The following is a 25,089-nucleotide window of genomic DNA, read 5'->3' on the forward strand; positions in this document are numbered from 1 at the left end:
GTTCCAATTATTAAAGAAAAAAAAAACCAGGTAACATCTATCAACCTGATCTATCCTCCACCAAGAGCACTGTATGTATTAGTCTGATAAGAAACAGGAATTTAAACAATAGCTATTATAAGATGGTATAGAGAGCACTGAGAGTGGGTGTCTGTTTATACCAAGATAGGACTTCCGCTAATGGCTGCTACTATTATAGGGTGACGTGGGGAAGGAGAGATTGATGGAATCAGACACGGTTAAAAACCAACAGACCAAGCCCCCACAATAGAACACTGCCTATGTGTCCTAGAGGTGGAGGTAGCCCTGGAGTGCTTAGAATGTGGCCTGTAGTCCCCATTCTGTTCTCCTTATCTTTTATTTTGAGGGCCATCGATGCAGCCCCAGAAAAGGGGATCCATTGCTCCAAGAACCAAGTGGCCTTTAATCACTCATGCTATGAGTTTGTGGGACATAAGCGCCCTTTTGCTAGTGCCCAGAAATGGTGTGAGAGGCAGGGGGGCCATCTTATCTTCATCAACAGTCCAGAAACCCAACAGTTCCTTCAAAAGAACATTCCTGAAGAAAGGGAGTGGTGGATAGGACTTACTTGGAACTACGCACGGAATGAAACTGCAGAAGGTAGGCTCTGAAATAGAGGTATGAATTCTCCACTTCTTAATCTGAATTTCATTGGACATATCACTTGCTCCCCTCTTGAAGGAGACTCAGTGCACTGCCACATGGTATGGCTCTAAGACGCTGTGGAGAGGCAGTATAGTGGAGAGGGATGATCATAGATGCAGAGTTGGAGGGAACCTTAGAGGTCATCTAATATAGCCCTGTCATTTTACAGTTAAGGAAACAGAGACCACAGAGAGATCACACAGGAAGTCAGTAGTAGAGTCAGGGTGTTATCCAGTTTCTCCTCATCTCTGGACCTCAGTTTCCTCAGATAAAAACACTTTTTCTAGTTCTACAATTCTATGATTTAATTAACTAATCTAATTATGATTATTCTCTATTTTGCTAATGGGTGGAAGAAGATCAGAACCCAACACCTCTGACTCCATGTTTATCTCTCTATCACATCGTAGTGCTTGACACGTCATAAATGCTTAACATGTTTGTTGACTGACAGACTGACTGACTGCCTGGATTTGGAATTGGCATACATGGGTTCAAATCTTGGCTCTGCCATTTCTTAGCTGTATGACTCCTGCTTCACAGCTTAGGCTGGAATAACAAGGTCAGGGTTTGTCAGTAACCATTATCTGGTCCATAATGCTAATGCTGTCTCTTAAGAAACCAAAAAACCTTTTAAAAACCACATAAATGAAAATGGCAGGCTCCTTTATGTTTGGCACAGTAACTTAAAGGAATAGAACACAGAGGACCAAATGATTTCCTGGCTTATGTCAAAACTTTCTCCCCAGTTAGAATAATAAGATTTGCCATTTGAATTACCCCCCTGGGCCTCAGTTTCCTCATCTGTAAAATGACGGAGCCAGATTTGATGGCTTCTAAAGTTGCTTTCCGTGATAAATCTATGATCCTATGATCTGTCCATAGTCACAAAGCCAGTATGTGTGAAAATCAGGATCTTAACCTGGTTTTCTTGAGACTTCAAATATAGCTTCCTTTTCACTAGGACAGCAGGAAAAAGGGTAAGCCCTTTCTGGCCAGTCACATAGGTTTTTTAGGTTCACTTTGGTCTGTGGGAAAGGCAGGGCTTTGCAAAGGAATGGGTTGGGCTGTGTTGAAAGGAGATGTTGAAACATGATAGATTCACTGATTCAAAGTTTAGGAATAATTACAATAATTGTCATTTCTAGATTGTTTTGTAAAGTGCTTTCCTTGAAAATATGCTATAGAGCAGGTAGTGTCTGCTTTATCACCCTTATTTTCCAGAAGAAGAGACTGAGACTCAGGGCAGAGGAAAAGACTTGTTAAAAGACCATAATAAAAATAAAAATAAAAATAAATGCAACATTTATATTTTTGTTCAGTCATTTTTGAGTCATGTCAGACTCTTTGTGGCCCAATCTGGCGGTTCTTGGCAAAGATACTGGCGTAGTTTGTCATTTCCTTCTCCAGATCATTTTACAGATGAGGAAACTGAGGCAAACAGGATTAAGTGACTTGTCCAGTCACACAGTTAATAAGTGTCTAAGGCCAAGTTAGTTCATAACAGAGCTAGGATTCCAAACTAGCTCTCCATGAGGCAGGGTGGTACAGTGAGTAGAATGTTGGAGTTGGAGCAGGAAGATCTGGGTTAGAATCATACCTCAGACATTTACTAGTCGGGTGTCTCTGGGTAAGTCACTGAACCTCCCTGAGCTTCATTCCTTATTTGTAAAATGGGATCCATAAACTCACCTTCCTTGCTGGGCTGTTGTGAAGCTCAAATCAGATGATGTCTGTAAAGCACTGGGCGAACCTTAAAGCAGTTTTATAAAGGCCCACTATTCTTGATTAAACGGCTCCAAATCGAATTCTTTCCAGCATACAACCCCTTAGCAAAGAAGCAAATGGAGCATCCCATTTCTCAAAATGTATACCCAAGGCAATGCAGATTCTGACAGTCGAGTCATCAGGTATGTTTACACATTCCTTGTTTTATAACTTCTATAGTGGACAATTTTTACGTACTGAGCTTCCAATCCCATAGAACAGAATGAAATACTGGGGGAAAGCAAGATGCACATATATAAATGAATACAAATATATACACAATAAACTATAATTTGCTATAGGAGTGCCACTAGTAGTTGGGGGAAGAGATGCCTCAGGAAGGTCCTCACATAGGAAGTGGCTGCTGATTTGAGCTTTGAAAGAGTCTGGGAACTCTAAGAGTTGGAGAGAAAGGCAGGAGACAGTAGATGGAATGTAACCTATTTAGAACAACTTGCAGGCCAGTTGTCTAGAAGGAAAGATAGGTGAAGAGCAATAAAGTGCAATAAATATGGAAAGGTAGACTACAGCCAAATATTGTGTTCCTATGTGCCTGAGAGTGAATAACTCTGAGATACATTTTTTGGACATGGCCAATTTAGCAATTTGTTTTGTTTAACTATGCATATTTGGGATAAAGATTTTGTTTTTCTTTCTTTCTTTTTTTTTTTTTTGCCAGTAGTGGGGGAGGGAGAGAAAATAGGTTTTTGATCACTGAAAAATAAATTTAAATAATAGAAGGGGGAAAAAAAGAATGAATAGCTCTAATGCATATCTCATCTTGCTTGGTATAGGAAAGACTTTTTCTCTTTAACCAAGTCCTGACAATTGTGTTTCCATCTCAGGGTGGATGGTTTGGTTGGACACATCCAACATAAGCTACAGCCATTGGCATGAGGACCAGCCTCCTCCCTTCTTAGCCAAGTGTGGCTACATTATGAGGAATTCCTACTATGAATGGGCTGCAATGGAAAACTGCACTCAGGAGTTTGCCTTCATTTGTGAATTTGGTAAGCTGTCACCAGGGTTTACAGAATCACTGCCCCCTCTTCCTTCATGCACATGCAGGCAGACGTATATAGGCAAACATATCTGCTTGGATAACATTTATGTGCTCTTAGTACACAGTTTCTAAGCAGTCTATGGATTTTGTCCTTCAGAGGTATTTATGTTTAATTCTCCCATCTTAGGATATTCCAAGGAAAGGTTTACTTAACATTTTGCTTCAAATGAAAGTCAAAATGTGTATATTCTAAGGTAGTTGGTACACTCTCCACTGACAGTGATGAAAACCCCCCTTAATATTGTAGGTGTTTGTGAGTTGGTGCGCCACCTTTCCCCCAAAAAATCATTCAGGAATATAAGGGACCCCAGATGCCATCTAGTTCAACCACATCATTTTACAAATAAGGAAACTCAAGCCCACAAAAGTTAAATTACTTGCCCAAGGCCACCCAGTAAATGGCAAAGGTGGGATATGAATGCAGGTCCTTTAACTTCTGGACCAGTGCTCTTTCCAGTATACCTCCCTCTGAAGCCAACTTGGTGATAAAGTGAGCTATGCTGATCTTTGGAGTTAGGAAGACCAGCTGTATCCTGGAGCAGTGCCATCCCTTACTAGACATGTGAACTTGGGCTATCCCTTAGTTTCTCTCAGCTTCAGTTTCCTCTGCTGTAAAAAGGAGATAATAATAGTACCTACTTGATAGTGTTATTGTAAGGATCAAATGACGTAATATATGATAAAACACTTTGCACAACATGTAAACGTTTGCTAGTACCGATAAAGACATATGTTGTATATAATGATATATTACACTAATATAAACTATAGATATGTTATTTATGTGTTATATATTATATTATGATATATATGCATAATTTATATAAAACTATGATGTGGCTAGGTAGCACAGTGGATAGTGATGGGTCTGAAGTCAGGAAGACTCATTTTCATGAGTTCAAATCTGGCCTCAAATACTTAGTAGCTGTGTGACCCTGGGCAAGTCATTTAACCCTGATTGCCTCAGTTTCCTCATCTGTAAAATGAATTGGAGGAGGAAGTGGCAAACGACTCCAGTGTCTTTGCCAAGAAAACTCTGACTGGGGTCACAGAGAGTCAGACACAAAACAACATCAACAAATATAAAACTATATAATTATAACCACACGCACACATATCTGCATATGTGTGTGTATATGTGCACATATATAGATATATAACATATAGTCTATCCCTATAAGCCTTTCTAGAATAGTAGGCCCTTTAAGGGCTTATGCTCTGGTGGCATAGCCTTTGAGAAGACAGGACCACTTCCACACCTTGATAAGATATCAGAGGAGGACTTTAGTGGAGTCATTGTTTTAAAATCCATCCCTTATCCCCTTGCCCAAGGTTGATGGTTTCTTCACTGGGGTTGGTCAGAGGCTACCCTTCTCTCAGTCCCTGGCTGAGTGAGGAAGAGACTTGGCAGACCCCACCCATTATCCTGCTGGCCCTGGCCAGGAGTGAAGAATGCAACAAGAGATGCTATAAAGAAGACTAATGCTTTGGGGAATCAAATGGAGTCAGACAAAATGTCACTTCCCTGGTGCTCCCTATATGTTGATCCCCTGATCTGCTTTCCTGCCTCTTTATCCTTGCTCTGGAAACCAGTTTCAGTGTTTTGAATCTTGACACTTTGAAGATAGACTGGAATCAGTAGAAAATAAAAGAAGTTTAGACTTAAAAATTCCTTCCCTGCAGATTAATGTGTATATGTGAGGGTTGGGGGTACAGAGTCTTCTCTCTGCCATTGGAGGCATGCCTTTTTGATTTATTCTTTGTCTACTCCCAGCTCAGACCTGTCTCCCCTCCTCAGTACTACCCTTCACCCCATCCACAAGTTTGCCTGATTACTGGAACACATCAGCCTCTTTTCTGGGTGGAATGTCACAGCAGGCCCCCCCTGGCCATTCTCTGGCTAAGGCGAAGTGTTGGCCTGGTATTGAGGTCCTCGCTTATTGTTGGTGCAGTGCCCATTCTCTTTGTCTAGCTTTCTGGTCCCTTGCAGTCCAGACTATTTCCTAGGATCCTAGACCTTTGATCTCCTTCCATCTTTGACATAGCTCTGATCTCTAAAGTCTTTTGAGGCCACTGACTGTTACTACTGCCCAGCTCTGATTTTGAGTACTGGTAAAGCATGATGTAGGGGAAAGAGTATTAGCTTTGGAGCTCAAGCTTGGGTTTGAATTTCAGTTCTGCCAGTACTACCTGTGTGACTTCAGATAAATCTCATAACTTCTCAGAGCCTCATTTTCCTGATCTATTAAATGTCAGGCTTTAACCTTATGACCTTTAAGATTCCTTTCAGCTCTAAATCTATGATCCTATGATGCTACAGCCCCTAATTTAATGGCTAATCTGACTTCTGATCCCTGCCTCTCCTTTTGGCAAACATTTTGGGGTCCTTCTTCTTATTTAGCCTATGCCTGTGTCAATATTCTTTGCCTGTGAACTTCCGTCTTTGAATCAATTCAGCCATTCCTAGTTCCTTATTCACCATCTGCAATCTATTCTTACCTATATTTCTGGCACCTTCATTCATGACCAGTTCAGGAAAACCAGGTCAAAAGACTGGACTAACTACTTCTATAGGCTGAGCTACTTTTGTGAGATAGTTATAGGCAGTTTGGGGAACTTGGGAGTTTGTTGCCCTCATCACAGTTATTAGTAAAAGCTGATTCCTTCCTTCCCCACAGATTAGTGTGTATATGTCTTCTCTCCTCCAGTGGAGGACTGGCCAACCTAAGGCAACTCTCAAAAAAGTCTGCCTTGCCCCCCCCCCACCCCTGCCAAAAGACCATATTTGCCAGATGTGTAGAGGTCTGTGTCTAGGTCTTAAAAACCAGGTCACACCAATTTAGGAGGGAAGTATTTGATCCTGCTATAATTGGAATGAGGGTAAGGGAACACTTGTAGGCTCAGTTAGCAGTGATACTCTTATCATTGAGGTTACCAGTAGAGCTACTTAAGTTGATTCTTGTTGTGCCACAAGCTGACCAAGAGTAACATGTTTGATGGGGAAATTCTCTGTCTTGGAGAATGACCAACCACCTCCTGCCACTCCTGATCACTTGGCTTGGGTACTACCTTCAAGGTTAGAAGGGAAGAAAATATCATCCTTGGTATTCTGGTGTTAATTTCAGGCTCCTTTGACAAAAGGGACAGGCTCAGAAAATCTCTTTTTGAATAAAAATTTATTGTGAACTTAAACAGCAAAAAAAAACAAAGCATTTCTATACACAAAGAAAAACACACAAAAAAGGATTCTATATGAAACTGTGAATCTCCCATTGGATTACTGCTTGCTTTCTTAAAAAAATACACACACATATATACATGTATGTAATAAATTTTACATGTTACTTTCAAAACTGTCTTGCTTGTCCATGCTCCCTTCTGACCTTCAGAAAGTATTTTCAAAGGTACAATAGTTAATGATCATGTGATATGGAGTCATCATTGCCTCGCCCTTTAGTGTTCTCTATGCTAAAAACCTCAGGAAGCTTACAGCAAAACCTAAGACTTGAGATTCTCTACAGGGATCATAGTAAGCATAATATCATAGAGCTGAGATTTGTCTTAAAGGTCATCTACTGCAAATCCTTAATTTTAGAGATGAGAAAGCTGAGAATGGTTGGTGAACAAATTTGACCCAGTTCATATGGGCAATGAGTAGTAGAGCTGGCATTTAAATACATGTCTTCTGACTCAAGAGATCCATGTAACACAAAAGGAACATTAAAAAAAAGACACACAGTGAAAGTGCCTAGCACAGTGCCATACTTGCCCGTCCTGTGAGACTCTCATCTATATCCTTCTGTAAGTTTATCAAAGGGGGTCCATCCTGCATGCTAGGAGCCTTCCTCACTTTCTCTCAAGCCTTAAATATTGTAGGCATTTAATAAATGTTTGTTGAATTGAATTTGATTTGAAGTGAATTGAAAGTTTTCCAAAAAACTAGACTCCCTAGAGCTGCACTGCTCTAGGATCTCCACTGGCACTCACTTCCTTTCTCCTGCCAATACAGTACATTTTGCAGCAGAAGGTCCAATTTAGGCCTGACTGGCCCAGAAGCATGGTGACATCAGCTTTTATAGCTGTAGGCAGCCCAATAGGGGAATAGGTGTCTTCCTATGAGTTTTTGGCAGTACCTGCTGCCTCTTTATCCCTACATCAGCAACCTGGACTTCCTAACTGTGTTGACAAAGAAATCTTTTCTTCTTGGCCACAGGATTTGGCCAGAGCTTAGCCTGTGAAGGTTCCAATGCCACCATGCACTGTGGCTCAGGAGAAGTCATTCAGATTGATGATGGCTTCTATGGACGGCAGACTCCTCATTACTGCACCATGGATGCAGCTATGGCTGCAGAGCAAGAGGAAGAGTGTGGTGGGATCAGTGTCCGAGAGGAAATAGCAGGTGAGACTCTAACTGCTCTCTGAAACTTTGTTCTAAGGGGTACAGTTATGTCAGCAACACCCTTCCATGGAAGGAGAGTGTTGGACAGAAGCACTCTGTTCTGGGGGAGCAGATATGATGGGGACACTGATCTGTAGTTCATATAGGAAGGGGGTACTCTGTCCCAGAGTAACTCATATGACAGGGAAATTATCTTAGAAGCAAGATGTGAGATTTTAAGTAATAAGCTCTATGAAAGGTGCAATTAGATAACAGTTTATAGGGGAAAATATATGGTGTTTTTAGTGTGGTATAAGTCAGTAGTGGAACTAGGAATATTAGGTTGGAGAAGAGAAGGCTGGGGGCCATGGTTACTTTCTTTAAATATTTGAAGAGTTATCCTGTAGAAGAGGGATTGGACATGTTATCTTTGGCCACAGAAGGCAGAACTAACAGCAATGGATAGAAAAAAAGAAGAGACAATTTTAGGCTTAATGTCAGGAAAAACTTTGTGGAATGGTCTTTTTCAGATAGTAGTGACTTTTCTCTCACTGAAAGTCTTCAAGTAAAAGCTAGATTATTTTTTCAAGAATAAGTTGTTTGATGGCCATTAGAGTCCCTTCTAAATCTAAAATTCTATGATCCTATAAAGCGTAACATGGCAGCCAAAAAAGGCTAATGGTAGAAGCAGTTGGTTGGCTCAGTGGATAGAGTGCTGGAGTTAGAGTCAGGAAAACCTGTGTTCAAATCTGGTCTTGGACATTTACTAGCTGAGTGACCCTGGGCAAGTCATTTGATCTTTGTCTGGCTTACTTTCTTTATCCCTGAAATGGGGATTAAAAAAAAGAATCTTCCTCCCAGGATTGTGAGATAATTTTTGTAAAGAACTTTGCAAACCTTAAAGCACTATATAAATGATAGCTATTATTATTTTTATTATTATTATTATTATCATACCCTAGGCTGCTGCACTGAGAAGCAGTGTCCAGAACAAGGGAGTTGTTAGTTGCCCTGGACACTGCTAGTTAAACTACATCTAGGGCACTATGTTTCATTCTGGCCACCATATTTTAAGAAGGATGTTGACAAGCTAGAATGTATCTAGGCTAAGGTAGCCTGGATGGTAAGGGAAAATGCTGTTTGAGGGATGGAAATAGGAATATTTAGAATGTAAGAAAGAAGACGTAGGGGAATATGATAGTTATTGATTCATCCCAAAGAATAGAACCAGGACAGCTAGTAGAAGTTGCCAATTAAAAGTAAGGAAAAATTTTCTTCCAGTTAAAGTATCCCAAATTAAAATGGCCTCACTTGGGAAAAGAGGTATGCTGGAGCCAGCTCTTATGGCTTAGAAGATCAGATAGTTAAATTTTCAGGGGAAGCATTTACGCCTTGGAAATAGAAAATGCTACAAATCAGAGTTTGGTTTATTGTTTTGTTGATTATCTGGATTTAAGGAAATGATGAAAAAAAACAATAATAATGGAAGTTAAACTTAGAAGTGTATCATAGGTTTTTTTTCCTCTTCCCAAAGGTCTGGTAAATGTTTACCAGTACATCTCTGATTGGGAGGTTCCTCCTCAATGAGGTATTTTGGCAAAATGACCATTTGTCAGAGATTTGAGGAGAGGATTCCTGGACAGGTACAGGGTTGGTTTAGATAGGCTCTGACATATTTTTTGACTTTGAGATTCTGTGAATATAGAACTCAGACAAAACTGTTAATTTGTTAACATACAGGTGCCCCATGCCACTGAACAAAAGAGTTTTGAGAGCAGATCTCCCATTAGCCCCGGAGCTTAGCTCCAGGTCCTCTTAACTGAATTGTATCCAGCTTCCTTTGTAGAATTCTGGGGCAGGTGTCCATCAGGGTTCTCATGTGTTCCTTGAAACTCCCTTCCTGCCAACAAATACTCTTTCTGCCTTTGGCACAACTGGTTTCCTTCTGCAGGTTCGTTGCAACTGTCAGAGAAAAAACATCTCTCTGAAACTTGTTCTCCCCTTTTTTTGTATGTCATACCTGTCCCTGTGGGCTGCGATACTCCCAGGACAGTGCCATGGGCTCCAGGCGTGCCAGGTGGCAGCAGATGGGGCATTCTTTGGAGATATGTGCCCTTCTCTTGGAAGTTACCTTTGGATCCAGTACCACTGTGTGGAAGGTGAGTGGTCTAAATAGGCTGTGGGGGTGAAATGACAAGCCAGGATAGCTCTGTGACTCATAGAAGAATGACCGATTGATTCCCAGAGTAGGATCTTCAACCTTCTTTCATACCTCAGCATCCTGAAGGAGCATCTCACAGTCAGGCTTATCTTATAAAGACACACAATGCCCAGGCATAGCATATATAGGTATATCACAGATAGAAGTCATGCCACTAAAAACACGTCACCTCTGATTTCTGACAGACCTCCTTTTATTTGGTCCTTAATTAAAACAAATGTGCTCACTGTGATTGCTGCCTGAAAATTTTTGACTTTATAACTCCAAAGGAAGGCATCCATTTCTCCCAAAGCCATTACAACCAGCTTCTTCCTGAGTATTATATCCCATAGCTAACCTCTGCCATCACTAGTGACAATGAAATGGTGTGTCCTCATATTCTCCAGGCATTTGTATTCAATTCAGTTTGCAGTTCACTGTACCATCTAGCTGCTTCTAAAAATAAGTAAAAAAGAAAGCATAAAGGTTGGTTTATAGACGAGTCACTCATGCACTTTCTAAAAAAGTATTAATTTTTGTTAAAATAATGAAGGGCAGCATGGCATAGTTGATAAAGTTCTGGACTTAGAATCCAGAAGGATTCTAGAAAGACCTGAGTTCAAATCCTTTCTCTAACACTTACTAGCTATGTAACTGGTCAAGTTGCTTAACTTCTGTGTTTCTCTGTCAATTTCCTAGGATTTATCTTTTAGACAGAGGTAGGTTGTGATCTGTGTTGATAGAAGGTGTTCTCACACAAGGCACTCCTTATACTGATGACATCAGAGATTGTTTCCTTGTCATTAAAATAGCCCCTATCAATAATTTAACCACTAATGATTAGGAAAGTTATTCACCTGAGAACAAGATTTAAAGAAATATAAGAACTTGGTGATCTTTTGGCTCTATTAATTGTAGAGACCTCATTGTGGAGTGGAGATGACTGTGAGTTTTTTTAAGCCATGAGAGTGCAAATTTTGGCAGGTCCTACCAGGCTTTGAATAAGAGTCTGGCAATGGGCTGGAATAGCATCTGTTGCCTAAGCATAAGCCTGTTTGGAGAGGCTCATCACCAAGTTGGCTTCAGGATGATGATTTTTTTTTTCAATCACAGTAATTCTTGAAGATCACTTATGAAGCCACAGAAGGATTGAAAATGTGTTGGTGGAGAAAGTGTCCAAAGTGACAGGCTCACAAATCTTTGAAGTATTGACAAATAATTTCAGTACAGTTAGGCACCTCCTCTCACTAAACATCAACAAGCCTAGGTTTGAATCCCAGATTTTCTAACTCTAGCATTCCTTCCAGTACACCATCTTCCTGTAGTCCCTGTGTGGGTAAACTAGTTTTCTGTTAAGAGTATAGCTACTTTGGGACAGTGAGGTGGCGCAGTGGATAGAGCTGTGGCCTTGAAGTCAGGAGGACATGACTTCAAATCCAGTCTCAGACACATGACACTTACTAGCTGTGTGACCTTGGGCAAGTCACTTAACCCTGACTGCCTCACAAAAAAAAAAACCCAAAAAACAACAACAAAAAAAGAGTTTAGCTACTTTTTCTCTGTACCTAGGTTCCTATCTCTCTTTTATTCTAAAATATAGTCAATAATAGACTCTTTCCAAATAGGAAAAAATTTCATAGGCTACCATCCTTCTCTCTGCATTAATTTTCTTCTCCATTCTGACCTTTGATGTTCGTTTTGCATTAAAGTTAATTTGCTGCAAATTGGTTGAGCTTGTGCATTGGCCACCCTAGCAAACTCCTAGCTTCTTCCAAGGTGCTTCTTAGAAGGGCGTTACCTTTCCCTTCTGGACATTTTCAAACATGTTTGGACAGAGGAGAAGAGTTTTTAAATGTGTGGAGGGTGTTTTCATCACAGTGACACTCAGCATTTCCCATGTTGCACAGGTCTGCAAGTGATTATGCCTAATGCATGTTTCATCTCTGACAATATCACCATCTCCCTGACGTGGCTGCTCTCACCCTATACTGGAAACCTGTCCTGCGTTATCAACACTGGTGATGGTACAGCTATTGATCCATATTATCCCCCAAGGTAAGAGAAAACTGGGCCACACTTTAAATTCTCTTTTTTTTAAATAGGCAATTGGGGTTAAGTGACTTGCCCAGGGTCACACAGCTAGTAAGTGTCAAGTGTTTGGTCTGAGACCAGATTTGAACTCAGGCATGACAGAGGGAAATGTCCAGAGAAGTGCAAAGCCTGGTGGGGGGTGAAGAGAAATGTGGTAGAGTAGGTAGTGTTTTGGATTGGGGATCAAAAGACCCAACTTTGACTCTCAGCTCTGACACTCACTAAGTTCATCTGTGTCAACTGAACATGTTCTTCATCTCTTGAGCTTCAAGTTTCCTTGCCTAGAAAAGATTAAGTTATTAAACTAGATGATCTCTGAAGTAACTTCTAAATTTTAAGCTCTATGAGCCAAGAACTGTGCCTGAGCTGTCCTGGACTTCTCCAGATTCCTCAGTGCTACTGGAGTTGGAGTAGATTCTGCCCTTCTCCTCCCATTACAGGGGCCTGGGGGGCCTGTAGGCTCTGGCTCCAGCTGAGCACAATGGTCAGTGGGAAAAGGGGGACCCATAGCCCTTGGGGCCAGCTAGAACCTCACCATGGTCACATACCATGGGCCTAGCCTGCAGTTTACCCAGCCAGGGTCAGATAAGCAGCATTCCCCATGTTCCCAAGCCCTCAGACTACTGGGTCTTACACTGTCATCTAGTGGAAAGGGCACGAAGAAAGAGACCTGGTTTCCAGTTCTGACTCTGCTGCTTGGAACTTGTATAACCTTGGGTAAATTATTTAACCCAAATGAGCCTCACTTTCTTTATCTGTAAAAGAGAGATGAGTTCACAAAGATTTGTCAGGGGCCTACTATCTGTCATGAACTAACTTAGAACTGTTCACACCCAGTGGTGTGCTGGAGCCTACTCAAACTGGTTTCCAAAAGCAGATTATTAAATTTTCATTATCCGTATTTATACCACAGAAATCAGCAAATGCTACAAATTAGGGCTCGATTTATTTTTTATTGATTGTCTAGACATAGGAAAGATATGGAGAAAATGTGAATAATGCATATTTAACTTAGAAGTATATCATGGATACATTTTATTTTCCTTCTGGAGAGTCAGTTATTAAATATTTACAGCACACCTCATACTCCAAGTCCACTTTTGCTTTCTGGGGTTCTCTCATTTCCTGTGGAAAAATTACTTAGAGCTCAAAAGCTTGCTATTCACATTTAATAAAGTTGCTCACTAGATTGCCTCATCACAGATCTCCATTATGGGTATATTGCATTAGGATTCAATCTAAAAACACAACACAACTTTTTCTCTATACCCCCTATCCCTATTTTCTCTCTACCCTCCTCCCCATCTCCACACACTTATACCAAGTCTCTAACATCTAGCCTTAACTAACACTGAATCTCCTTAATAATTGACTATCTGAAAAAGATCTGAGGGTGATAGTGTACCACAAGCTCAACATTAGTAAATAATATGCTACGGCACCCAAAAAAAAGGTTACCGTAATCTTAACCTGCATCAAGAGACATGACTTCAAGAGACATAAACAACACCATCACAAGGAAGTGATGATGCTGCCATACTCTGACCTGGTCAGATCACAGTTGGAAGACTATGTGAGGTTCTGGGTGCTACATTTTAAGATACTAAAAAGTATTGAGAGGAAGGCAGAGTGGTGAAGAGCATCAAATAAGTTCATGCTATTTTAGGGCTGGTTGAAAGACCTGAAGATGTTATCCTTCAGAAGAGAAGACTTAGGGGGAATATAATAACAATCTTTAAGTATTTGAAGAATTGTCATGTGGAAGAGGGAATGGACTTTTTCTCTTTTGCCCCCAAAGGGTAGAACCAGGAGAAATGAATGGAAGTTGCCAAAAGGCTAATTTAGGCTTGATGTCAGAGAAAACTTCCTACTAATAAGAACTATCCTAAGTGGAATGGGCTTCCTCCCTCACTTGAGGTCTTTAAGCCAAAAGGTAGATGACATTTGTTGTATGTTGCAGAGGGGATCCTTTTTTAGGCACAGGTTAGACCAAATGACCTTTGAAGTCCCTCTGAACGCTAACATTCTGGGATTTGGGGATTCTATCCCTGATTCACCCAATTCACCATCTCAATTCCTTGTCTCTCTTTCTTGTTCTCCTGTTCACAGATTCATAGCTCCTATTCCAAACTGCCAGAGCATCCAGAGGAGCACTTGTTGAATTAATTCTCTTTTATACTGTTGCCTTTCTCTCTCTCTCTCTCTCTCTCTCTCTCTCTCTCTCTCTCTCTCTCTGTCTCTCTCTTTCTCGCTCTCTCTCTTTCTCTTTCTCTCACTCTCTCCCTCTCTCTACTTTTCTCTCTCTCTCTCCTTAAATTGCCCCTTTCTGCACCAACTCAATTGTGCTGACTGCAATGCCACACTTCTTCCTTCCTTACACATGGAACGGGCTAGTTTCTTTCCCCATGCCTCTAGCATCAGATAGAAGGTATGCCCTATTCCTGAATAGACCTGGGGCATACACAACATCTGTGACAAGCTATGTGTTCCTATAACCTCAGACAGCTGTTTCTCCTTTCCCAGCATCCCAGAGTCTGACACTATTTGAGGCTTCTGTATGTGTTCTGGGGATGGGCAATCTTAACTTCCCCAAATATTTATTTCACAAAGCTATTGTGAGAATAAAGCAATATCTTTTTTATCACAGATTTGGAACTGGAAAGAACTTTAGGAATCATCTAGTTTAACTCCTTAATTTTATAGATAATGGAATAGAGGCCCAGAGAAATGGCTTGCCCAAAGTCAAACAGGTAACAGTATGTAATACAATGGGTATAATGCAAAGAATTCAGATTTGGAGTCAGATGACATCTCTCTTGACTATCTGTATGACCTTGGGCAAGTCACTTAAATTCTCTGTGCCTTGGCAAACGTTTGGTGTTGGTCTTAGAGAATCTCTTCTAGGGACAAGTCCAATTATCCCCAAACCCCCTGCTCTTTCTACTACAATGGCCAATCCATAGAAATAAAATTGAAAAAGTAATAAAACAAACATGAAGAGGCAGTGAAGCACATGGCATTAACACTTTGATGCTGAAGTCAAATCTCCCTGTGTGATGATTCTTGGCACATAGTAAGCCTTTAATAAATGCTTATTCATTCAAGGTATTTAAGTTCCCTTGGCCTCAGTTTCATCATCTGCAATGTAAAAGAATTGGACTAGATGGATTCTGAGGTGTCTTCCAGCTCTAAATTTATGATAATATAATAGCATTATTATTAGTAGTACAATCATTTCCCCATCTTCAGCTTCCAAAATCTGCGAGATTCACTTTTTGTCGTGCGCCATCTATTGACACATCTGTGAATTGACCTTTTTAAATTATCACCAAATATCAATTGACCACCCCATATTAAGACCAAAGAGAATAATTCTTATTTCTAAAGCACATCAGCTAGTATATAATTGGAGGGTTAAGAAAAGCAAACAAAGCATGGCCTCTAATTGTTTATCATCTCAGGGAGATGGGACTGACACATATGGAAAATAATATTAGAAGAAGTGGTACAGATTGTGAATAGCTCAGCACTTCAAAGGATGGAAAGATCAGTAGGGAGATGTTAAAGGGAATTTCCTAGAAGAGGCGAAGTTTGAGATGGACCTTGAAGAATGGGTAAGATTTGAGCAGGGTTGGAATAGTGTACTAGGTGGAGAGAATGATTTCCTCCTTTGCTTTTTTTAAAAAAATTTCTATTTTATTTTTAATTTATGGAATAAAATAAACAGTTCTGTAACACAGTATAATAAAAAAGATGGTAGTATATGAAACTGCAAATCTACTATGCACAACTTGCTATTCCTTTCAAATATACAACAAAAGTATCATGTAAATTTCTTTTTTTTCTTCCCTCCCTTCTCCTCCCCTTAGAGATGGCTACCATTAGACACAAATAGGTATATATAATATGTAAAATTATTCTATACATACTTCTATTTATCAGTTCTTTCTCTGGATACAGATATTGTCTTTCTTCATATGTCCTTTATGGTTAATTTGGGTATTTATAATAGACAAAATAATTTATTCACTCAAAGTTATTCTTAAAATAATATTGCTATTACTGTATGCAATGTTTTAATTGATTCTGCTCATTTCACTCTTCATTATTGAGAATGATTCTTTCCTTTGCTTTCTGACAATGCTGTCTATAATTACTATGTTCCAGTTTTCTTTTTCATATGAGCTTTTCGGAGGAGAATATGAAAAAGATATTTTTCTATTTTCCTTGGTCCTGGCAATCCCAACTGGCACCAGAGCTCATTAAAAGATTGCTTCTCTCAGGTCACCATTTGATTCCCCAACACCAGTATTTCAAGGAATTGGGATGTATGGGGTGCTCAGCAAGAACTAGCACCTTGGGAGTGAGGGCTGCTCATCCATGTTTGGTATCCACCTGTCATCCAACTCCCACCTGTGATTCTAAGAAGCCATAGCATGCTCAGCAGCCACACCCTAGTAAAACAGTCTTGCAGAAAGGCTAAACCAGGTTGAGAGTAACCAGTGGGCCTCAAAACCATAGGTGAGTTAGGGGAATGTCTACCCCAAGCATGTGAATACTTTCCCCAGTGGAACGGGCTGATGAGAACAATTTGCTCCAATGGTCTTGAAGGTGGTTGAAGCAGGTGCTGTAGAGCATTTAGAGTGTAGTCAGACATAAAAGATGCCAAGGTCATCCACTGCATTCTGAGCCATCACCAGTCATCTTGACTTTTGTCTTGTCATTGGACTTTGAAGAGAGAATGAGGCTGACTTTGTGCAACTCTGCCTCATTTAACTCTAATTCACTTGCAAGTCAAGACATTACGCATGATGTCACTGATTTTCTTCGAAAACGAAGGACCGACAACAATTTCAAGGAACTATGATTCTCTCCATGAGGATATACTCCTTACTTAAGGGAAGGGGGGAGAAGGAAATGAACACTTATATAGTGTCTATTATGTGCCAGGCACTCTTCTAGGCACTTTTACAAATATTAACTTATTTGATCCTTACAACAACCCTGTGAGGTAGTTGCTCTTATTATCCCCATTTTATAGTTGAGGAAACTGAGGCAAATATAAGTGAAGTGACTTACCTAAGGTTACACAGCTAGTCAGTCTCTGAAGGCAGATTTGAATTCAGTGTTCCTGGCTCCAGGCTCAGCACAGTGCCACACTTAGCCGCCTGATTATTGTTGCTGTTGTCATTACTATTACCTCATTCTTCTCATCTTTTTCAATGGTGTTCAGATAGAAATGGTACTGAGACAAGTCATTATTCTGCTATTACACTTTTATATTTAATATTCTGCAAATGATTGCACAGATAGATAAATTAGTGTAATTATTATCATTATTATAATTATCCATTATTATTGTAACAAATATATTTAATGATTTAATAATTATTACATATAATTAAATATAATTAATAATGATGATGGCAATGATAGCAGCTCCCATTTCTATTTTATTTCAAGGTTTAAAAAATACCTTCCCAATCCCACTAAGGAGGAATGTGTAATTATTATTTGCCCCATTTATAGAGGAGGAATTTGAGGTTCAGAAAAAGAGAGTGACTTGCCCCAAATCTTATAATTAGTAAGTATCAAAGTCAATATTTGAAGCCAGGTCTTCTAACTCTTAAGTCAGGACTCTTTCTAACAAATCACACTGCCTCTCTCTCTGCAGATTCCAATTCTATTGGGTCTTAGTAGACAGGTAAATGAAGTGATATTAAGTTTAGCTTCTCATCATCCTATTATACTTCTAAAAACAAAAATGGGCCAGATTTTAGGACTTGTGATTTCTCTGTGTTTGAGTTAAATCTGTGTTTGAATTAAAATGTAGGAATCTGAATATTTCATGATTTTGTTGTTGTTTTCTGGTGGTGGCATGGCCTTTGATCAGTCACTTAGGCCTCTTTTCTCCGCTCTTCCTCATGGTAAAGAAATGCAGTGAATGATAGAGGCCCATTTTCACAGGTAGGATGTTTGTAACTTGTCTGATTTTTTACCAGTAGTTTGTCTAGCAATGTTACTCATCGATTTACATCTGCTGGAGAGTTTACCATTTTCGTGGAGTGTACAGCCAGTGAGTGGCACGTGAGTGCCCAGAGGCAAGTGACTGTCTGGGACAAGATGGAGAGACTCATTGTGACTGGTTGTTATAATCAATGGGAATCTGGAAACAGCTCCCACTGCAGAACCCTATATGGAGATGCTTTATGGATACAAGTTGAACTTGATGGAGGTAAGATTCTTGTAATCTGCAGCTCACTCACATTGGATACAGAGTAGAATTTTTTTTTGTCTTTGTCTCTCCTGTACCTAGCAAGGTCTTTACACACCTCAGGTATTTAATAGATGTTTAAGTGAACTTTTTTTTTAAAACCCAGGATCATAGGACCAGAGGCTTATGGATCCAAAGAGGGAAGGGGCCTCAGAGCCATCTCGCCCAACTCCCTCATTTTACAGATAAAGGAACAGCCTCTGGGAAGTTCTAATTTTGTCAAGGTCATGCAGCTAGTAAATGTCAGATGTGGGATTTGAAATCCGGGCCTCTGATTCCAGAGGTGGTGCTCTATTCAGAAAAGTATGTAGGATACTTGATCTCTCGTAGCAGGGAAGATAGTGATTTCAGAATTAGTGCTGGCTCATCTTTACAATGTCAGGATTAAGATGTGTTCCCCCAGGCGAATAAGTGACCCTTATAGACACAAGGGGGCAGCAATTACCACCTTCCCAATGACGACTTTCTTATTGGAGTCATCAAGCCAATTTAAGTCAAAGCTGGAAAAGAAAATGACAACAACTCCTATTTCCAAACACAGTTTAAAAAGCACTTTCCTTGTAAGAGCCCTGGGAGATAGGTAGTGCAAATATTATTATCTCTAAGTTACCAATAAGGAAACTGAGGCTAATAGGGAAATGACTTGTCCATAATCACACAGCAAAGACACTATTCTATTTCTGTGAACTATTTCATCATTCAGAATAAAGGTGATGGGCTGAATCCCTGGAATCAAATGGGTGAATTTAATTGTGTGTAATCTAGGGAAAGATTTCACCATCAAAAAGAAGGGAAAAAATTGCAGGGGTTTTAAAAGTGAAGGAATCTATGTGCACACATATGGGTGCATGCACTTTCTGGCCAAAGATTGCCCTCTTCCTAATTTAGGTGGCACAAATTACTATCAAGTTTATGAATTTGGGTTTTATTTTATACTTCAGATGTCAAAGATAATCACTGTAAGTTTTCAAAAGATCTTATGAATAACTCACAGTTATCAACACATAAACTGGCTCTGGCTTTGTTAGTCTGTGCTTTGAGGGGTTTTCATGCTCCTGCAATCAGGCTCTTTAGCAATAATTCAGAGAGGCAGCCAGCTGGGTAGACAAGGAGACGCCCCACCAGCTGAGCCCATAATCTTCTGCCACCAAGGCAAATGAATAGAACTTCTCTTTCTCTAATTCCACTTTGGAGAATATCTTCTTTTGCCTTTTGAGGTCTCTCTTAATATTGTTTGTGTTTATAAAAATGTTATAGGGGGGAATACACAAACACGATTTACTTTAGTCTGGATTTTCTAGGGATGGCTCTGTCGGCACATTTGGAGACCCTGAGTCCTTGCTGTGAAATGCAAGATGTAAGATCCTAATATATTTTCATTTATTCATGGCTTATAGTGGGTTTAATCAATCTTACTTAAAACTAACAAATTATGATCACTGACAATAGGAATATAAACAGAACTAAAACTTGTAAAATTTCTAATTGTCTGATAAATACATATATGTATAGATATATCTGTGGGTCTGTTTATACTTATACCACAAGCACCTGAAAATACAATGGAGTGCTGGGAGTGGTGGCACATACTTGCTTCTAGGGGAGGTTGAAGCTGTTGGATCACTTGAGCTAAGGAGTTCTGAGCTACAGTAGGGCTAAAACCCAATTTGCCATTCTCACTAAGTTTGGGAGAAATATGATGAGTCTCACTTAGGAACTGAGGGTCACTAAAGAGGAGGAACCCAGCCTAGGTCAGAAAAACAAAGCAAATTAAAGTTTCTCTGCTGATAAGTATAAAGATAAGACCTTACATTGTATGGCCACTGCACTTCCAGCCTGGGTGAGATAGGGAGATCCATTCTCTAGATCAGGCCTGCACAACCTGTGGCCTGCCAAAGGATTTCAGGTGGCCTGCTAAAAATGTAAAACATTCTTTATATTTTTTATGGGCCGCCTGAAATCCTTTGGAGTGCCTGCGGGCAGTGGGATGTGCAGGCCTCCTCTAGGTGGAAAGACAAGCAGACAGACAGACAAACAGCAAAAATAATGATGTGCTTTGTTGTTTTATTATACTGAAAACCCTCTTCCTCCATCTAGGAACTGGGGTAACTTATACAATATTGTCAGAGAACATCACTCTGGCAGAATATTCCATCCAGAAAGGGGTTATTCCACATAATCTGACCCTGGTCAGCACAGCATCAGCGTTGCTTCAGCCAGGAGTTCACCATTTGGAAATTCGGGCCATCAGCCACACCACCACCTCCAAACTTTCCAGAAACCTCACTGTTCATATCATCGAGCCACTATCGGGTCTTCAGGCCTTCTGGGTTTCCGACCACTTGGAGCTGGGACAAGACCTTCTCATTAATGTGTCTGTGGCCCAGGGGTCCCCTGAGGAGCTGACATTTGAGTTGACAGGGGCCAATGGAAACTTTTCCTATGTGAAAGAGTGTTTGGGGAAAGAATCCAGGGTTTACAGCATCCCCATTCCGGCAAAAGGTAATGCTTGTTTGTTGGCCTCTTGCTTTCATATCAAAGTTAACATTCTTTATCAGAACTTAGAGCCCATTTAATCCAACCCTCTAATTTTTAGGCGGAAAAAATAGAAGTTCAGAGATAAGGGAAAGGGCTTTCTTTTTCAACGTCATTAAGCTTGTCTTGGCAGAGCTGGGCTAGAATCCATGTCTTCTGACTCCCAGTCCAGGATATTCTACTGCATTGCTGCCTCCCTAACTTGTCATTTTTTTCTCTGCTGAAGTATGGGCTATATTAACATGCCAATTGCTTTAATTAAAAACTTGGGGTTAAATAAATAGTCAAGGGTGTGTCATATTAGAATTTACAGAATGCTTGCTCCATTGATGTGTTTTGAAGCAACCTGACCCCTACCATTGGTTTTCCCTTAATGAGCCAGAGTATTGACATCCTTCCACAAAGAGAGGGCTGCCGGATTGTGGGAAGAATTTATGATATGCTTAATGATAGATTTATCATTCTCTGTAAGGACAGATTTAAGTCTCTTGGGTTTCCTTCAAGCGGCACAACTGCATAAACATCCTGCCCTTTTCCTCTCCAAAAAACAAACGAACAAACCCAAACCTATCTACTGCTCTAGCCTAGGAAACCTAGAACATACTCAAAAATTGCTTTTATAATGCAGGAAGAAAAGGTAAGAAGCAATGATACATGATGATTTAAAGAATCTTCTTTACTTTCCTTCCCTGCCTGATCAATACTATGCCAAGTGCCCCTCCTTAGGGTCCTAGCACCCTGCACAGAACAAAAGCAAGGCAGTCTATGACCTCGGGAGTTTGTAGTCTAATAGAAGGCCTTCAAACATAACTAAGTTAAAATACATAGGATGATTTCTGGAGTACTTTGAGGGAGATGGGTCAAGGCGGGGTAGAGAAGGTACCAGTTGTTGCCACTAGTCCTAAGAATACACCAACCCTTCTGCTACTCTAAAGCTGCCTAGATGTAGATGATAAAAGCAAGGAGAGCCCACGCGATTAAGCTGACTCGTTGTATTGTACTGGCCGAGCTGTCAGGAACCAGAGCAAGACTCTGTCAGAGCATTGTAGTCTTGGGAACATAACTTTCCTTAGTGGCTTCTACTGTGCATTTTTGTCCGTTTTCTTGTGTTACATTTGGTCTTGGGGAAGTTGTATGCACCATACTGTGTGGTGAGTTGCATGAGGCCTTTGGCCTCAGAGAACGTTGAAGGGATTGGTGATGATAGGACTCTGCGTCAGAAGGTCAGCAGTATGTATATAACTTCCCTATTTACTTGGGCATGACTGTGTCAGAGGTCATGGTCCTCATGGGTCAGAGGTTAAGGGACACAGAGATTCTATTGGCTAATTTTTAAATGGTGACATTGATGGGGAAAATCTTATAGGAGTACATGACTTAGAACTATAATTTTTTAAAAATAAATTTTTACTGATGTATTTTTGCTTTTACATGGCCTAAAATTTTCTCCTCTACCCCTCCTCTGGAGCTATAGTGTATTGCAAATTTAGGGTGGAGTTTTGATGAATGGCACATAAAGACACTATGGTGGAATAGAATGGTTTATTGAAATAGCCAAGTAAAATATAGGAGGAGTTATGCACAGATGCACTCAGTGATAATCACATATGAACTCCCTCAACCCCACTGTCCCAGGGGACAGTGCTATGAACCAATAGCAAAAGGGGAGGAGGGGGTTCCTAAAAATTAACCAGGAAGGCCAGCTCAGAATGAGGAAGGACTTACAACTATGCAGTATCAGCAAACTTGCTGGAGAGTTTTAGCAGCCAGTTTTAACTAGAACTAGGTGCAGTTTAAACCTTAATAGCAGAGTTGTGTAATAGGAGAAAGTCCTAGAAGAGTAAGGCCATGAACACCTCTGGCTATTCACGTAGGATGGGAGGATATGGTTTGAGTCCCCTAGTAAATTCTCAACTACTGTGGTTTTTTGGGGGTGGGGGAGGGAACATAATCTTAAGTCATTCTCTGCAGATAAATCTGAGTCAAGCTTCTTCTTAGCCTTGTCATGCCCCAGGTCTACTGACCCAAGGCTAGTTTCTCCACCATGGCCCTCCTGTCTTCAGTAGCTAAACAGCCCATGAAGATCAAGGGGCCACAAAATAGCATGGTATGGTGAAATGCAACATGGTGCAGTGCATAGGAAGACCTGGGTTCAAATTCCTGTCTCAGAAACTACTAGCTATGTGGCCCTGGGCAAGTCACTTAACCTATCTTTGAGCCTCAGTCTCCTCATCAATAAGATGGAAATACCTGCTTGGCCACATGATTTTTGTGAGTATCAAACAAGATAATGGCTATGATTATTATGCAAGAGAAAGAGGTCATTACTTTCCAGGGAACCTGAACCAGGTAACCCTATCCTGAGGCAGACAAGATTTCTAGTCCTGGGCACAGCACACAAAAGGGGTAGTGGTGGAGATGTGGGTCACCTACCATTGTAGGGTATTAGCTTGATCCTACAGTTTTAGCCCAAGAGTTCTCTGCAGTAGCTGGCCAGACACCCTGCTGCTGCCCTGGAAATACTCATGAGTTGATAAATGTGGAGCTGGCACTCACAAGGATGGATCCCCATCTGCTGGTTTTTTCCATGTTTTTCCTTGGGTGAGCAGAAAGGCATCACTCAGGCAGAGCTGCCCTGGGGGACTATCAGAAATTTACCTTTTTTTTTTTTTTTTAACATAGGCTTATATTTAAAGTAACAACACACACACAAGCACAGCATAACACAGATATTTCTAGAACCATTTGTGTTGTGTCACCTGTGTGAGCTACTTCTCAATTCTCCCACTCCCACAGTGGCAAGCCCCCTCAAGGTCCATCCTTATTTAGGGTCTCAGCCACAACTAAGATGAAGAAGTAGGCACTGCCATCAACAGACAAGAAAACCAAAAGCAGGGAAAATTTTCTTACCAAACCCATGTGAGTAGAATTGTTACATACAAATTGCGATTCTTCATCTTCTCAACCTTTTCCTTGCAGGAACCTTTCTGGTCACAGTGCTGGCTCACAACATCTTCTCAAACCTGAGCTTAACAATTGGGAGAGTCAGTGTGTCCGCGAAGGAGCCTGTCCATGAGGGTATGAAAACACCTTCCAAGCACTGAGTGTGAACACATGGGATCAGCCTCACGATAGTCCCATAACACAAAATCCTAGATTCTCAGGATAGACCTATCAGAGCAGATGTGGTCCAACATGTAGACACCAGAGCAATGACTGCCTTTACTGCGTCCCTGACCAGTGCTCGTAGGATCATGAATTTATCATAGACAGAGCTGGAAGGGACTCAGAGGTCACCTAGTCTAATCCTTCCATTTTACAGATGATGGCAATTAGGCACAGAGAGGATCATGAGACCATAGCTTCAGAGGTCATCGAGGCTAACATCCTCTAAGTCTACTCATAGGGTTCTGTGAATCACATGCTGTATACCATATTTGTGTGATCTTGGATAAATGGCTTTCCTTCCCTGGTCCTCAGTATCTCTATTTGTAAAATGAGGGGGTCAGACTAGATGGTCTTTGAGAGCCCTACGAACATTGATATTTCATCTTTCTATCATGAGAGTAGACATTGTCTACTAAACTCTTCCTCCCGTGCTTCATCTTGGCATTAGAAGTGACTTCTCAAAGAATAGGCCAGATATCTGAAAACTGAAGGTCATTCTGAACAAGCTGAAAAAACCTTTGCTATGGACTTAGTAAATAGATCATAGGGTCATACATAGATCCAAGTCTGGAAGGGACCTCAGAGGCCGTTTAGACCAACCCCTTCATTTTACAGATGTGAGGGAGGTTTAGCCACTTGCCCAAGTTCCACAGATTATAAGAATCAGGCAGGATTTGAACCCCATTCTTCTGTCTCTAGAAGCAGTGCTTTTGGCACCATATCACAGCTACACATCCATTTTCCTCAAATAAATCTAATTAACTTCAAAGAGACTCATCATTTGTTTTGACACAAAATGATGAATTTTTTGCCTATACAAACTTATAAAGGTCATCTATTGACCAGCTCACAGTTTGTCTGGAAAACTCCTAAGAGTTTTAGTCAACTGTAAACTCAATATGTCAGCAGTGGGATGGGACAGCCAAAAAAAAATGAACTGGAATTTT

The 25,089-nt window shown here is 40.6% G+C and overlaps 1 protein-coding gene across 1 annotated transcript in view; it reads left to right on the forward strand.

Annotated features, from left to right (window-relative positions):
• Positions 1-320: 320 nt before the first annotated feature.
• Positions 321-25,089, forward strand: part of PKD1L2 (polycystin 1 like 2) — a 146,053-nt gene continuing 121,284 nt past the window's right edge. The window contains 8 exon segments of the mRNA XM_027850359.1: positions 321-621; positions 3,279-3,443; positions 7,710-7,895; positions 9,923-10,033; positions 11,982-12,129; positions 18,168-18,400; positions 20,537-20,941; positions 23,954-24,052. Of these exon segments, the coding sequence (XP_027706160.1) occupies positions 321-621; positions 3,279-3,443; positions 7,710-7,895; positions 9,923-10,033; positions 11,982-12,129; positions 18,168-18,400; positions 20,537-20,941; positions 23,954-24,052 (1,648 nt within the window).

Source organism: Vombatus ursinus, unplaced genomic scaffold (genome assembly GCF_900497805.2).
Source record: "Vombatus ursinus unplaced genomic scaffold, bare-nosed wombat genome assembly UNPS02009062.1, whole genome shotgun sequence".
Lineage (NCBI taxonomy): Eukaryota > Metazoa > Chordata > Mammalia > Diprotodontia > Vombatidae > Vombatus > Vombatus ursinus.